Genomic DNA, 13,489 nt, shown 5'->3' on the forward strand with positions numbered 1-13,489 from the left:
TGTGTGTGTGTCTCTGTGTCTGTGTGTGTCTCTGTGTGTGTCTGTGTGTGTCTCTGTGTGTGTGTCTCTGTGTGTGTGTCTCTGTGTGTGTGTTTCTCTGTGTGTGTGTCTCTGTGTGTGTGTCTCTGTGTGTGTCCCCTACTTGAGCGACGCCGGCAGGATGGTCTGGTAGTTGTAGTGCTGCTGCTGCTGCTGCTGCTGACTGAGGATCTGCAGCTGCAGGAAGAGCTGCTGCTGCTGCAGCAGGCGGGCGTAGGACGAGTCCATGGGCGGCTCGCCGGCGTCCTGCTTCTGGTCCGGAGGGACGTACTGGTGGTACTTCAGCTTCTTCACACGCGACTTGGCCTCTTTGCCCTTCTTGCTGCGGCTCTTCTCAGACAGACTTTTCTGTTGGCTTTGCTGGAATTTAATCAGGAAAGAAACTGAATGAACTGACCTGCAGCAGGTTTCACACAAAACATTGTGTTAAAAACAGTAAATATAAAGATGATGATAATAATAATATACTGTTGAAGGCAGTGCAATAACAATGTTAAATAATAAAAAGTAAAGTGTCAAACAGCGAACACAGCCGCCTATCGCCATGACGACGCTGTGCTGCTGCATCAATCCTGTAAAAACAAACTGAAGTTCACGGTGAGTTCACTGTAAAACACCAAACTGCACCAGGTATTTGTCTGGTTTCTAATGCAAACATATTATTACTCTGAAAACAAAACTAATGTAAGTAACTTTTCAGAAAGATGCCGGAGCTTTTGAGAGTCAATACCTAATATAGATTTTTCATTGACAGATTATTCCCTTCGTACAGGTGAAATAATCTGCCAGAGAAAATAACAATATTCTAACAATTATTGACTGAAAATAACCTTCTATATTTCACTGAAAAGTTCATTGTAAGTATTTTAGTGTAATAAGATACTTTCATCAGAAACTAGACAAAAATACCTGGTAGGGTTTTGTGTTTTTACAGTGAGCTCATCATAAGTCATATTTTACAGTGATCTGATTGGCTGTCCTCGCTCCAGGTGCGCTTGTTTTGCTTCAGGCGAGGCGGAGCGTCGTTCTCACCTTGACCAGAGTCGGCCCCGGTTTGGGAGGCGTGGTGGTGGGCGGGGCATGCTGGACAGGTGGACAGGTGAGAGGCTGCTCATTGGCTGAGGCCGGCTTTGGGAAGTCTGCGCCTGGAAGAGGCTGAAGCAGCAGAAAAAGAGTTGAAATAACCATGAGTGTAAATCCTCCTGAAACCAGCGGGGGGCGCTCCGTCTCTGACCTGCAGCATGGCGATGGCAGGCAGTACTGCGGGCGCCGGGCCTGGGGGCGGGGTTTCCGGGACTCTGCTCTCTCCAGGTGAGGGGGCGGAGCCCTGAGACTCCTGGCTGGCCGGTTGCTCTGGAGACACGGCGTCGTAGCAACCGTCCTCCTCCAGAACCTTGGGGTAGTTGACCTGGCCCACTGCGGGTCAGCAGAGCCGTCAGTGATGGCCGCGCCCGGCGGGGCGTTCCGGCGGCGGCGGCTCACCTATGATGGCCTCCTTGAGGCTGGACGCCACCGGCAGGATGTTCTTCTCCACCAGCTCCATGGGGCCGGGCCGCTGGGCGATCTTCTCGTTCAGGTTGTCGGCCAGCCGCGCCCGCTTCAGCTTCATCTGGGTCGCCTGCAGCGACGGCTCCGCCCCCGTCTCTGCAGGGGGAGGAGCCAAAACGTCACGCACTCAGAAAAACAGCAACGCGTCACACGGCTTCAAAGATGGAGGACAGCAGCACCTTGCAGGATGTGCATCCGGACCAACTCGGCGCGCTCCGGCCGGCTGCGGATCTTATGCTTCAGGAAGTTCTCCGTCTGAAAACAAGCCAGGATGCCAGCAAACGACTCATCTGGTTAATACAGATAATAATAATAATCAGATAATTTAGTAATCGAGTTTCAACTGGAGCTAAAAAGGCCGAAAGAACAAAKGAAGCCAAAGCCGAACAGAAAAACTAATGTTTACGGTAGAAATCTTCTTCTTCTGTAAATCCGTCCTACCAGAACTCCTGAAGTTCAGCTTCAGCTTCATGTTCTGGAAAATCCATCAATCACCTTTAGCCRTTCAATTATTAGTCAATAATAATCTCCAGATCCGTTCTGCTGACGTTCAGCTGCAGGCGAATCCTCCGCTTCAAACTTTATTACATTTTAGGCAAGAAATGTTTTTTAYTCCAATAAAGGAATCRATTTATTATTTACATCTTTTAATCTATTTCTAATTTTATATAAAGAGACTCCAGTGGTTAAATGGCTCTGTACCCCATTAATCACCACAATAATTGAATACTAACAATATTAGACAGTTATGAGCTCAGCTTTAGTAAATTAGTAAAATATCTAATAAAAGATGCAGATCTTCTTTAAAACGCATCGAAATCACAGAAGTAACTTCAAATTAATACWATTATCAATAATGATCAATAATTTATCTSCATCCATTTCAGGCATGAAAAGAAAAGCAGAATTCCCCTAAAGAGATTTAATATTAACCAATTTTTWAATATTGGTTAATAATAACCAATAATAACCAATAWTAAACCATAATGGTTAATATTGGCTTAACCAATAATATTGGTTATTAAACCATCAATAATAAYATGTTTCTGATGCTTTCCATCAGTGGCGGCCATATTGGATAGTGAACTTCCACGGTTTCCGTTCGGAGCAGAAATCTGAAGCGCGTCCAGCCTAAAGGAGGCGCTGTGGAGTTTTCCTCACCCTGGCTCGCTCCAGGCTGCGGATCTGGCCGTGGAACGCTGCTGGGCTCTTCAGGGCTGCGACACAAACAGAGTTCAGTTCTCCTCGTCTTCCTGCGGCGGCCGGCCTGGAACATGTTTACCGACTCGGACCTGAGCGGGCGGCGGCCTGCAGAGCCGCCACCGCGCCCCCCGGCGGCGTTACTCACGCGGCATGATGCCCTGGTCCACCAGCTGCTCCCGGGTCCGCCGCTGCTGCAGCCGCAGCTGCAGGACTGCAGGGAGAGCAGAGACGCGTCATGAAGCAGCAAAACCACAGAACGACACGGGCAGCGGGACCAGAGCAAACGGTAACCATGGAAACGCATCACTTCAGGCCGGACGCCGSTCTGACCTCACCTTACCAGGTCCRTGGCTCAGCCGAGAGCCGCTTAGAAAGACTTTACATCAGCACTGAAAACCTCTAAACAACGAGAAGGAAAATATGGTGGATCCTATAATTAAAAATGGATCCACCACTATTACTTTGACTTTTCCTCCAATCAGCACATGGCATCAGGTTGCTGTGAGAATGTGAGACTTTGAGCTGCTTCCTTTCACTGCTGCAATGTCCAATAAAACCACYGTCAGGCTGTCCTTGTTGGCAGAAACMTCCTGATCTGATGGATCAGTAACCAAGAACTGGAGCAGAAATTACATCCACTAGTTAAAATGTTTCTTTCTTTAACTGGTTTCTTTTATCTGAAGTGGTTACCTCCACATGTGATGAATGCCAGGCAGGCTGGCTCTCCTCAGTGCTTTTAAATCTCTGGGTAGGTTGCCTGTCTGCTAGGTCTCTGCTGCCTCTCGGCACACATTTTCTCCTGACTGCCCAATATATCTGCAGCTAAATTAATCACTTCTTCTGTTTCTCAGTCACAGGCTGCCGTTCTTTCTTTCTACATATTTTCTTTCTACATATTTTCTTTCTACATATTTTTCAGCTACAGTCATGGAAATTAATGCGACCACAACGAGCCACACGGTCCAACGCAATTTAAAAGAAAAGCTGCTCCTTTTTAAACAGAGACGATGACTTCAGATTTCGGAGGCCAAAGGCTCGGCGGCATGTTTCCGTTTGCTATTTTTAAACGCATTACGACTGACTTGCTAAAACACAAAACCTTACCAGATATTTCCGTTTCTACTGCAAACATCTGAGTGCACTAAAAATAAGACTTTATAATAACTTTACAGTAAAATGTAGGAGCTTGTTTTGAATCAGKAAATCCTTAATAGTGTTAAAAGAGCAGATTGTTATAAGGAGAAAATGTCAAGTGAAAAATAATCAGTCAGTGTAACTAGAACGTTTTRGAATCAATATTAAGGAATTATTAAGATAATTTATTAGGAGAAATCAGTCTAAGAAGCAGGAGCAACAATAAGAACAGGACAAACAGCCACAAATGTATCCTCTTCATGCTGCTCTTCATCATCTGGGCCTCCTGTTGCTCTGAAACAACCGACTGAAAACCAGGAGCATGAAGGAGGATTTAATGAGCGTCGTCGTTTCTGCTGACMGCAGCAGGCGAGCCGCCAACATGGCGACACATCAGCACCTGCATGGCCGCCGCCGCCGCAGAGAGAGCTCTGCTGGGAAACTACCACTCACACTTTCCACTGGTGGGACGCTGCCAGTCTGCCTGGGAGAACTGGGATTAAACGGTTGGCCAATCAGATCGCGGCGCGCTGTAATGACCCGGATCAGAACCAGACGGGTCCAAACGCTGGAGGAGTCTGGGAAGACTAATGATGATGATGGCCTTGTTTAGCCAAGATGGCTGCTGGAGGAGACGTTAGGTCAACATGCAGCTGATCGTCTTCATAAATAATAATAATATTTTATAATAATAAACTYTGGATCAGTTTCAGAAACATTTTTATCTAAATAAACCAAAACGACTTCATTCTGCTGCAACTTTTTTCTCGCAATATTATGACTTTATTCTCCTCGTCGCTGCAGCATCAGGATCGTTACTGCTGCAGCGGAATCGTCGCTGCTGCAGCAGCAGCATCAACATTGTTACTGCAGCATCAGGATCGTTGCTGCAGCATCAGGATCGCTGCCGCAGCATCAGGATCGTTGCCGCAGCATCAGGATCGTTGCCGCAGCATCAGGATCGTTACTGCTGCAGCATCAGGATCGTTGCCGCAGCATCAGGATCGTTACTGCTGCAGCGGAATCGTCGCTGCTGCAGCATCAGGATCGTTGCTGCAGCGGAATCGTCGCTGCTGCAGCATCAGGATCGCTGCTGCAGCATCAGGATCGCTGCTGCAGCATCAGGATCGCTGCTGCAGCATCAGGATCGCTGCTGCAGCATCAGGATCGCTGCTGCAGCAGCAACATCAACATCGTTGCTGCAGCATCAGGATCGCTGCTGCAGCAGCAGCATCAACATCGTTGCTGCAGCATCAGGATCGCTGCCGCAGCAGAGCGTGTTCTCACCGTTCTTGCGCTCGTTGAGCGGCGGCAGGCTCTGCGTGGGCTGCAGCGACAGCTCCTCCATCTCGTGGGTCACCGCCTCGCTCTGTGGGCTCGGCACCAGCAGGCTGGATATCCCACAATCCCCCTCTGCTGCGAGCTGCCGCCGGGACGCCCAGGGCTCCATCCTGCCTCAGGAGGGGGGCGGCCGGGGAGAGCGAGAGAGAGCGGTCTGGGTCACTGGCCCTTTAAGAAAGGCAGCCTGCAGGGAGAAGACTTGTCAGCAGGAAGTAGAAACTGTTTGGAGTGATGTTTGATGTTCCTGTTGGCCTTAAAGCTGCAGTAACTTTTATAAAAAACATTTTTTTACACATTTATTAAATCCGACTCCATGTTGTTCCGGTTCAATATGAAACAGATAAACTGAACTGATCCATCTCTGATCTGCTGCCGTCTGAAGAAATGGACCAAAAACAACCAATCAGAGCCAGGGGGCGGGGCTTAGTGCTGTTAKGCGCTAAGCCCCGCCCCTGGCTCTGATTGGTTGAGGACAAACTTTTCGATTTAGATTTTGGTCACAAAGTTTGGTGGATTAAATGAAACTCAGAAGGTCTGATTTTATTTTTAGTGACCAAGTTGATGAACTTTATCATTCAGTCCCATGTTTTTAGTTTGTGTATTTTATTTGTTTTTTCTTTTGCAATATTCTATTGTTTATTCTGATCTTTGTAAATAAAGTAAAAATGATTGTTTTATTTATCATAATGCCAGGTCTTCTCATCTTTTTCTTAAGCAGTGAAATTATGATGCTGTGACTAAATGTTTTGTAAAATTTGCTTCACTGGGAATCAATAAAGATGAAATAAAAAAGGAAGCAGATGTTGGCATCAGAGAGGAAGTTAAAGGTGTGAGAGCAGAGAGCAGGAGGCGGAGCCACAAATAACCTGAAATATTTGGAGAATAATGGTTTGTTACTCAGCAGCAGACGATGACATCATGATGACAAGGGAAACTAAGAATAGAAACGGGYCAAGTTTCTTCCTTCCTCTGGCTGCAGAAACAGGAAGACCAACAAACAATCAGAGGTCAAATAAACTCTGATTCAGATTAACGGCTTTACTGGACGGAAAAGTGAAACACGAGAAGAAGAAAAGTGATCAAACAGAGCGCTCAGCCTCCATCAGGCGGCGACGGCGTCGCCCTAATGAGGCCCTCTGAGCGGCCAATCAGAGAAATGCTGCTGCTGCTGCAGGCGTTTGAAGACGAGTGGGGAGCAAAAGCCATGAAGATGATGATGATGATGATGAAGCAGCACTTGGAAACGCCGGGTGAAGCCTGTGAACACACAGAGCTGCAGCAGGGGCTGATGGGAAAGCTTCAATCAGCGCACAGCTGATGCCTTTTAACGAGCATAACGACTAGAAATCAGTAAATGTTGAAAAAATAAAAGTTTACGTCAAAGCTACGATCGCACGCAGGAAAACGCGACTCAAATCCGACTTTTCTCCCAAAACAAAAACCTGAGCTGAGCTGACGGTTTTCATCAGACCGTCAGCTCAACGGCAGAGTGTCTTCAGTCAGAGGCTTCCGCAGCGCCGCTGCAACACTGACCTCTACAGGACACCAGCCACTCCGCCTCTTCATGATGGGAGTCACGGTTAATTTCTCAAAGTATTTTGGAGCTGAACAGGCCGCAGTAAATATTTTATGTTCAAACCATTTCCAACTTTTAATTGTTTGGTAGTTTTTCTAACATTTGATCCATTAATCATTAACGTTTTGGTCATTAATCTGAAGTGGGTCTGACCCGCCCAATCTGGAGCCCAGAGGTCTGTTTTCAAACCACCGATTCATATCTGGTTTAATAACAACATCCAAACTCCAGTGAGCAGGATTCATAATCATTGTTTCATGTTGAGAGCATCAACATAAGGAGCTTTAACTGGATGAACTGGTCCAATCACATCCTCATCCATCCATAACCTTCTGACTACCTGAAACCACACAGCATAAAACAAGCTTTTATTTTAGAACTGGATTTAATAAAACATTTATTTTGAAAGGAACAAATAATATTTGGGTTAACCGGCAAATTTGGAGAAAATGACTTTCAATGATCAGATGGGAAGAATTTCACAAGCAAAGCAAACAGAGGGAAAGAAATGAAGGGAGAGCCCGGCGGCCATGTTGGATGGATGGATGGATGGATGTCAGCAGGCTGAGCGGAGGAGAGCGAGGAGGAGAAGTAGAGCTGAGCGCTGCAGATCCAGATGGCGGCGCAACGTGTTGCTCTGACATCATCACCGCTCCCTGAACGCCACACGGCGCGGCTTCATCTCAGACACAAATCAGCAGAAGAAGAAGAAGAAAGCCTCAATGAGCTCACACCTGTAGGGAAGGTTCAGGTAACCAGCCGACACGGTACTGCAGCAGCACGTCATCGTTCAGCGTTCCTTCACCCTGGGTGAGTTTGATGTTTCAGAGCAAGCTTGAGGCCCCGCACACACCGCRCAGGGCCACGCCCACACCACCCAGGGCCACGCCCACACCGCCATCAATCATCAGCAGAGACAGTCATAAATCTGATCGTCACAAAAACAAAGATGTGACTGATTATTATTTTACTAATTGATCAGCACAACCTGCAGAATTGTTACTTAAGTTTCATTTATGCTAATTAAAAATGCAAATAAGTTAAAAATCCAATTCCTTTTTTAAAATGAGAAATTTAACATTTTATGTATTTTGTTTCAATAACAGCTTTCCTTTAGTGAACGATGAATTTGCAGCTAAAGAATTATTCTAACATGAGAAAAACTGATCATCAATACAGAACAGAGCTGATCAGCTATTGATCAATAACTGGATGAAACTGATTAATGTGAGATTTTTACAGATTTGAACCAGGAGAAGCTAAAACTGAACTAGGAGTTCTGAACAGATTTACAGATAAATTAGTTTTTCCATCTTAAATTCTAGATGTTTGTATTTATTGTAAAGTTTTGGCTTCATTTCTGCTCTGAATAAGTTTTATTTTCAGATTCTCTAAACTCCAGTTAATGATTAATGGATATAAAAACACATGATTTGGTTTTAGAAGCGGAAATCCTCTGAAGGGTTTCTGACCACTGGACAGACGCTCCGTCTCGTTTCCTGTCAGAAACAGGAAATGTAAATAGAAATCTGAATAATTTGGGTTCTGACTGTGTATGTAAAGCGTTGGGATTAGATCTGAACAAGGTCGTAATTCAGCTCAGGGTGTGTCCGTTTCTTCTTCCACGGCCTAATCAAAGCTCGCACTAGTCCAGCAAAACCAAAGAGGTTTCAGATTCGCCACACAAAAACAAAAATCCCTGAAAATTTATCACAGATGGAGAAACAGAAAACTGGGCTTCGTGGCAACAACAGATCAATATTTCATAATCCTGATTTCAGCAAAGAGCGGGTTCAAAACGAGGAAATGAGAGCAATAACAGACAGGCGTCTCCACAACAGCAACACAGGGAAGGAGGTCAAAGGTCAGCTCTACTACATACAGGCCTGGACGAGAGGAATGCCAGAGATAAAGACCCAGAAAAAAGAATCAACAAACCACCGACACGTTCAGATTAATAATCACGTGTGAAGAGGGAAAATGTTCAAATTAGTGGATTTAAATAATCTGTAATCTGTGAGACAGAATAGCTCTGAAGATGCTGAGCTGATCGCAGGAAGCAGAGATGAAATGTCCTACTTAAAGCTCAGACTGAACCTTTATGTGGTAGAAAATCAAAGTTCAAACTGGGAGACACTAAAACTGAAAAATACACTTAAATGTTATTCATATTATTAAAAATCTGGCCTTTTCCAGGAGAATCAAGGTGCCTCAGCTCATTGCCTCAGCAACAGCCTTCAGTGTGGAAGTTTAAGCTGAGGAACGCTAAGCTGTTGGCATCAACAAGATGATTTTCAATGGAGGCGAGTCACCTGATTGTTCAGGCTGGCCGACAACTAGACTGCAATATTTACACTTTCTGAGGCTTTGTATTAATTTTATTCAGATATTAAAAAAGATCCACCCACCGCATGATGTCACTTCCTGCCCACGTCCTTTGTGCCTGATGCTTTACAGCGCATTTTATTATTAACTTAGAGAATATGAAGACTGTTTCATATGAGGAACTTTTTCACACAACTTGTTAGCTTAGCATACAGTCCAAACCTCCGGAGAACAAACCGGCCACCTGACAACCAGGTGAGGTGTCTCTGAGCGAGTGACATCACCGTGGGACCGCTGGTGGGAGTGAGTGGGTGTGGGATAAGCTAGCACTGGCTAGCTACCCTAAACCTGACAGGTGAGACTCAAACCGTCAGGTGTCAAAGGTGAAGCGCCGACTGTCATTTCCAGAAAAACGTCCCACGGTAGTGAGCCCACTCTCCCACGCGCCCCTGTGTAGTTTCTCCCCACGCTCGCCTCCTGTCGCGCAGTGTCACATCCCGACCCGTTCCCCAACAACAACCTCCTCTGGTTAGCTGCAGTTAGCTCACTCAGGCTAGCAGGCTAAAAACAAGCCAGAACCGACCCGGCTAGTGGGCTCTTACCGAACTCTGTCGACTCGAAAGCAGAACCCATCCGAGCCGTGGATCAGGACATGTCCACCGGGCTGGAGCAGATTTTTCTTTTCCTGCCGTCTCAATAAGGGGCTGAAGTTTATTTCGCGGAGTAAAATGGCTGCGCCTCGTCTGGCTCCGGGATGCAGTGACGTCAAGACGTTGGAGGGGGAAGGGGCGTGGCCTCCTGATATGGATTCAAAGCCCGCAGGGATTCACACACTTAGGAAAATTTAACTAAGGTTATTTAAACACGGTTCGGCAAAATAATTAAATACGATGCTAAACTGAATTTACAAAACTTTATAATCAGATTTAACTAAAATACAGGTGCGGACATAATTAGACCGGGATTGGAGCAAAACTGCAAAAAGTAAAAGCTCTTTTTTTACTTCAGCACTTTTAAACAAGAAAAAGTGAAAAGAAAACATCCAAGAAATTATGGGAGTAAAAAGTATTTGATAAAAAGGCAAATCAAGTATTCAGTAACTGATACTATTTAAAGACAATGTCATCAGATTAAAAAAAAGATAAACTTTAACAAATAAAAAATGTTTTACTTACAGAAAGTTTGGTCGTGGTGTCAATTTTTTATTTTTTTCCTTTGATCTTGATTTTAATATCCCCAAATAGTTCATTTCACTGTATATTAATTTTTTTTAAAATATACAGTTAATTCATTAATGAATTAATACCAAGATGAATTAATTAATTCATCTTAGTATTTTCAACCTGAGCATAAAACTAGAACAGTTATTGGTTTGTGACATTTTAAATAAAAAGCCTTTATTTCCAGGGTTCAAAGCTTTAATAAAAAATAAATACAAGCATCATTTTCAGTAATTTCACATATGGAAAGTTCAACAGGTCCATTTTATTCTACTTTCTTTCTATAAAATACAAACCATAATTCATGACGTCAGTTTGTGTTTCTGCGCGACAGCAGGAACATCTGCAGCGTTGTGCAGGAACTCATGCAGCATCCTGGCGTTGTTGGCGTTACCCAGAGCGGCTGCCAGCTCGTCGCGGCTCCGCCCCGCCAGCTCCGCCAGGCTGCTGGCGCTTCTCACCAGCGCCCGGTAGTTCTTGGCGTTGACGCCCGGCATCTTCATCAGGAAGTCGTACGGCCCGGGGTTGTAAAGGTCCGCCGACTCGCTAGCGGCGTCCGACTCGGCCGTGACGGCCTGGGCGGCGGCGGCGTCCGGCTCGGCCCGGCCCAGCTTCAGCTCCTGGAAGAGCTCGGCGGTGGCGTGCGGCGACGGGCACCACAGGATCCGGAGGCGGGGGAAGTGCAGCGTGAGCAACGTGAGCTTGGAGGAGACGTCGGCGGAGGAGATTTCGCTGCGGAAGTCKGAGCGGGCCGTCAGGGAGAACGGCTTGGCCGGGTCGAACTCGATCAGCAGCAGCGGCTTCCGGTAGCAGCGCGTCATGGCGAGGCACTGGGCGTAGAGCCGGCCGCTCTGCAGCGAGCCGATCAGGTCGCTCACGCTCTTCCGCTCCACGCAGGTGTCGGGCGTCAGGATGTAGTCGCCCACCTGCAGCGTGACGGGCTCGATGTCCAGGCCGCGGCGGTGCAGCAGCGCCGGCAGCTCGCTGCGGAACTCCCGCATGTCCACGATGACCCTGGAGGGCGCGGCGCCGGGCTCCTGGCCCCCTGCAGGCCGAGGCAGGAAGGACAGCCTTCATGTTTACACATTACTGAAACCGTCACCAGGGTGACAGGTAATCTAACAACCAATCAGAGCCAAGAGGCGGGTCTTAGCGCTGTCAATCATGGCCCTGCTTTCTGCTACGCTGAAGATAGCATAGCWTGTTGTCAATGCTAAGGCTAGTTAGCATAGCCACTGATGATGCTATGTTAAATGTTTAATGTTTCAAAATTAGTAGATTTAGCAGCAAATACATGAGCTTGATTGACAGCACTAAGCCCCGCCTCCTGGCTGATTGGTTGTTTAGCTCTAAGGAGGTTGATCTTTTCACAGATTAATATTTAAAAACATGTTTTTATAAAAGTGCAGCTTTAAAGTTTGACAGGATTTCAGATTTACAGAAACATTTTACTGCTGATTTTCTGTGAACTTGAACCTCAATGCTGCTGTAAAAAAGATCATTTCTGCTTTGATTTGATTTGWGACGACGAAAATGTTGCAGCTTGTGGTTTGATGAGCTGCGGGAACCAAACGGACCTGCTCTCCTGCTGTTGGTGGCGCTGTTGGCCGGCTCTAAACTCCTGGCTAAGTCCAGGTTGGTGTTCTCTCGCCCCTCTCTCTCCTCTGGGATCACCATGGTAGCTTTCTCTCTACATAGACATACACACACAGACAGTGAGTAGACATACACACACAGACAGTGAGTAGGTATACACACTCAGCCAGGCGGTGAGGTCAAAGGTTCGGCCCGGTTCTGACCTGATCAGGAGCTCGAAGGCCTTCTTCTCGTGGGACAGCGCCGTCAGGTACCTCTGCTCCTCGGTGGAGCCGCCGTAGATCAGGAAGTAGACGCGCAGCGGCTTCCCGGGCCGGCCGGCTCTGTGGACCTCCAGCTGGCGGACGAAGCTGAGCTCGGCGTCGTACAGAACCACGAAGGCGGGCTGGACCTCGTGCAGAACCCGGGTCAGGCTGTGCGGGTCGGAGCAGCCCCTCAGAGGGTGGATGACTGTCAGCGGCTCCTTCAGGACGCCGTAGTACGAGTCAGACGACAGGTTCAGGTTCAGCTGCTCCTCCTCTTCCTCCATCAGGTGATCTTCATCCTCATCGCCGCCCCGCTCCTCCTCCTCCTCCTCGTCCTTCCTCATCATCTGGGTCAGGGTCAGAGAAGTTCGGCTTTTCCCCGTCTTGGTGCTTCGTTTCTGCGCCGGTTCTTTCCCCTTCCCTCCTTTTTTTACCCGACCTTTCCCCTTTTTCAGTGAGTCCGGGTCAAAGGTCGCGGCCGCCGCAGCAGGGTCCCGTTTCCCGACGGTCCGGGCGTAAAGCCGGTTCAGCAGCCAATCAGAGCCGTGCTTGATGAGCTGCTGCAGCTGCGCGCAGGTCCGGTCGTCACTGGCGCAGATCAGAACCCGACCTGCAGGCGCAGAGACAGACTTCCTGTTTGCAACAGRAAAAAGTATTCACACCCCCTCCGCAGGGCGCACTAASTAAAACGGCAGAGAAAACTCCAGTTTCTTTAAAGATGTCACCAAATCTGTCAATATTCTGCTAATGAAACAGAAAAACAGTTTCACATCCTCCAGCTCCCAACATACAGAATAAAATAAAATCGTTTTTATAGCAGAAGACGGTTCCACTTCCACTGGCAGATTATTTATAACTAAACATTTTACATAATCTGCTAATGGAGCAGGAGCCTGAAGGACTCTTGGCTGAAGCAGATCCTCCATCTTACCGACAAGTTACATGAGTCAGTAAACTTAAAATGAGATAAAACTAAAATATTAGTGTTAAAAATGTTTTAACTCCCTGAACATCTGTGGGAACATTTCCAGAAATAATTCTACATTTGAGAAGAAATKAAAGTGCAAAACCTTCATCGTTATCATCTGCGACCTGTAGAGAGTTTAAAGGAAAAGTTCATCAGCTGCTCTCACCTGGTTCCTGCTCGGCGTTCTGGTTCTCCTTCTCGATCTCGTCCAGAACCTCAGTCAGAACCTCCCACTTTGGACTCTTCTCCAGCACCAGCTCCCGCCTGACCTCCGCAGCACGCTGACCTTCAGAAC

The 13,489-nt window shown here is 47.0% G+C and overlaps 2 protein-coding genes across 3 annotated transcripts in view; both read right to left on the bottom strand.

Moving 5' to 3' along the window:
- The window catches only part of mrtfba (myocardin related transcription factor Ba), a 20,086-nt gene extending 10,149 nt beyond the window's left edge, over positions 1-9,937 (bottom strand). Inside the window, exons 1-9 of one of the 2 annotated variants that reach the window (XM_008436248.2) lie at positions 9,769-9,937; positions 5,212-5,449; positions 2,936-3,001; positions 2,749-2,804; positions 1,767-1,842; positions 1,522-1,683; positions 1,274-1,455; positions 1,072-1,194; positions 143-399 (exon numbers count right to left, since the gene is read on the bottom strand). In XM_008436248.2, the coding sequence (XP_008434470.1) occupies positions 143-399; positions 1,072-1,194; positions 1,274-1,455; positions 1,522-1,683; positions 1,767-1,842; positions 2,749-2,804; positions 2,936-3,001; positions 5,212-5,374 (1,085 nt within the window). In that variant the 5' untranslated portion in view covers positions 5,375-5,449; positions 9,769-9,937. The remainder of the gene's footprint in view (positions 1-142; positions 400-1,071; positions 1,195-1,273; positions 1,456-1,521; positions 1,684-1,766; positions 1,843-2,748; positions 2,805-2,935; positions 3,002-5,211; positions 5,450-9,768) is intronic. The other variant, XM_008436247.2, reaches the window with a different exon arrangement.
- Positions 9,938-10,620: 683 nt separating this feature from the next.
- Positions 10,621-13,489, bottom strand: part of ercc4 (excision repair cross-complementation group 4) — a 7,849-nt gene continuing 4,980 nt past the window's right edge. The window contains exons 7-10 of the mRNA XM_008436249.2: positions 13,361-13,480; positions 12,186-12,837; positions 11,964-12,076; positions 10,621-11,431 (exon numbers count right to left, since the gene is read on the bottom strand). Of these exons, the coding sequence (XP_008434471.1) occupies positions 10,689-11,431; positions 11,964-12,076; positions 12,186-12,837; positions 13,361-13,480 (1,628 nt within the window). The 3' untranslated portion in view covers positions 10,621-10,688. The remainder of the gene's footprint in view (positions 11,432-11,963; positions 12,077-12,185; positions 12,838-13,360; positions 13,481-13,489) is intronic.

Source organism: Poecilia reticulata, linkage group LG19 (genome assembly GCF_000633615.1).
Source record: "Poecilia reticulata strain Guanapo linkage group LG19, Guppy_female_1.0+MT, whole genome shotgun sequence".
NCBI lineage: Eukaryota > Metazoa > Chordata > Actinopteri > Cyprinodontiformes > Poeciliidae > Poecilia > Poecilia reticulata.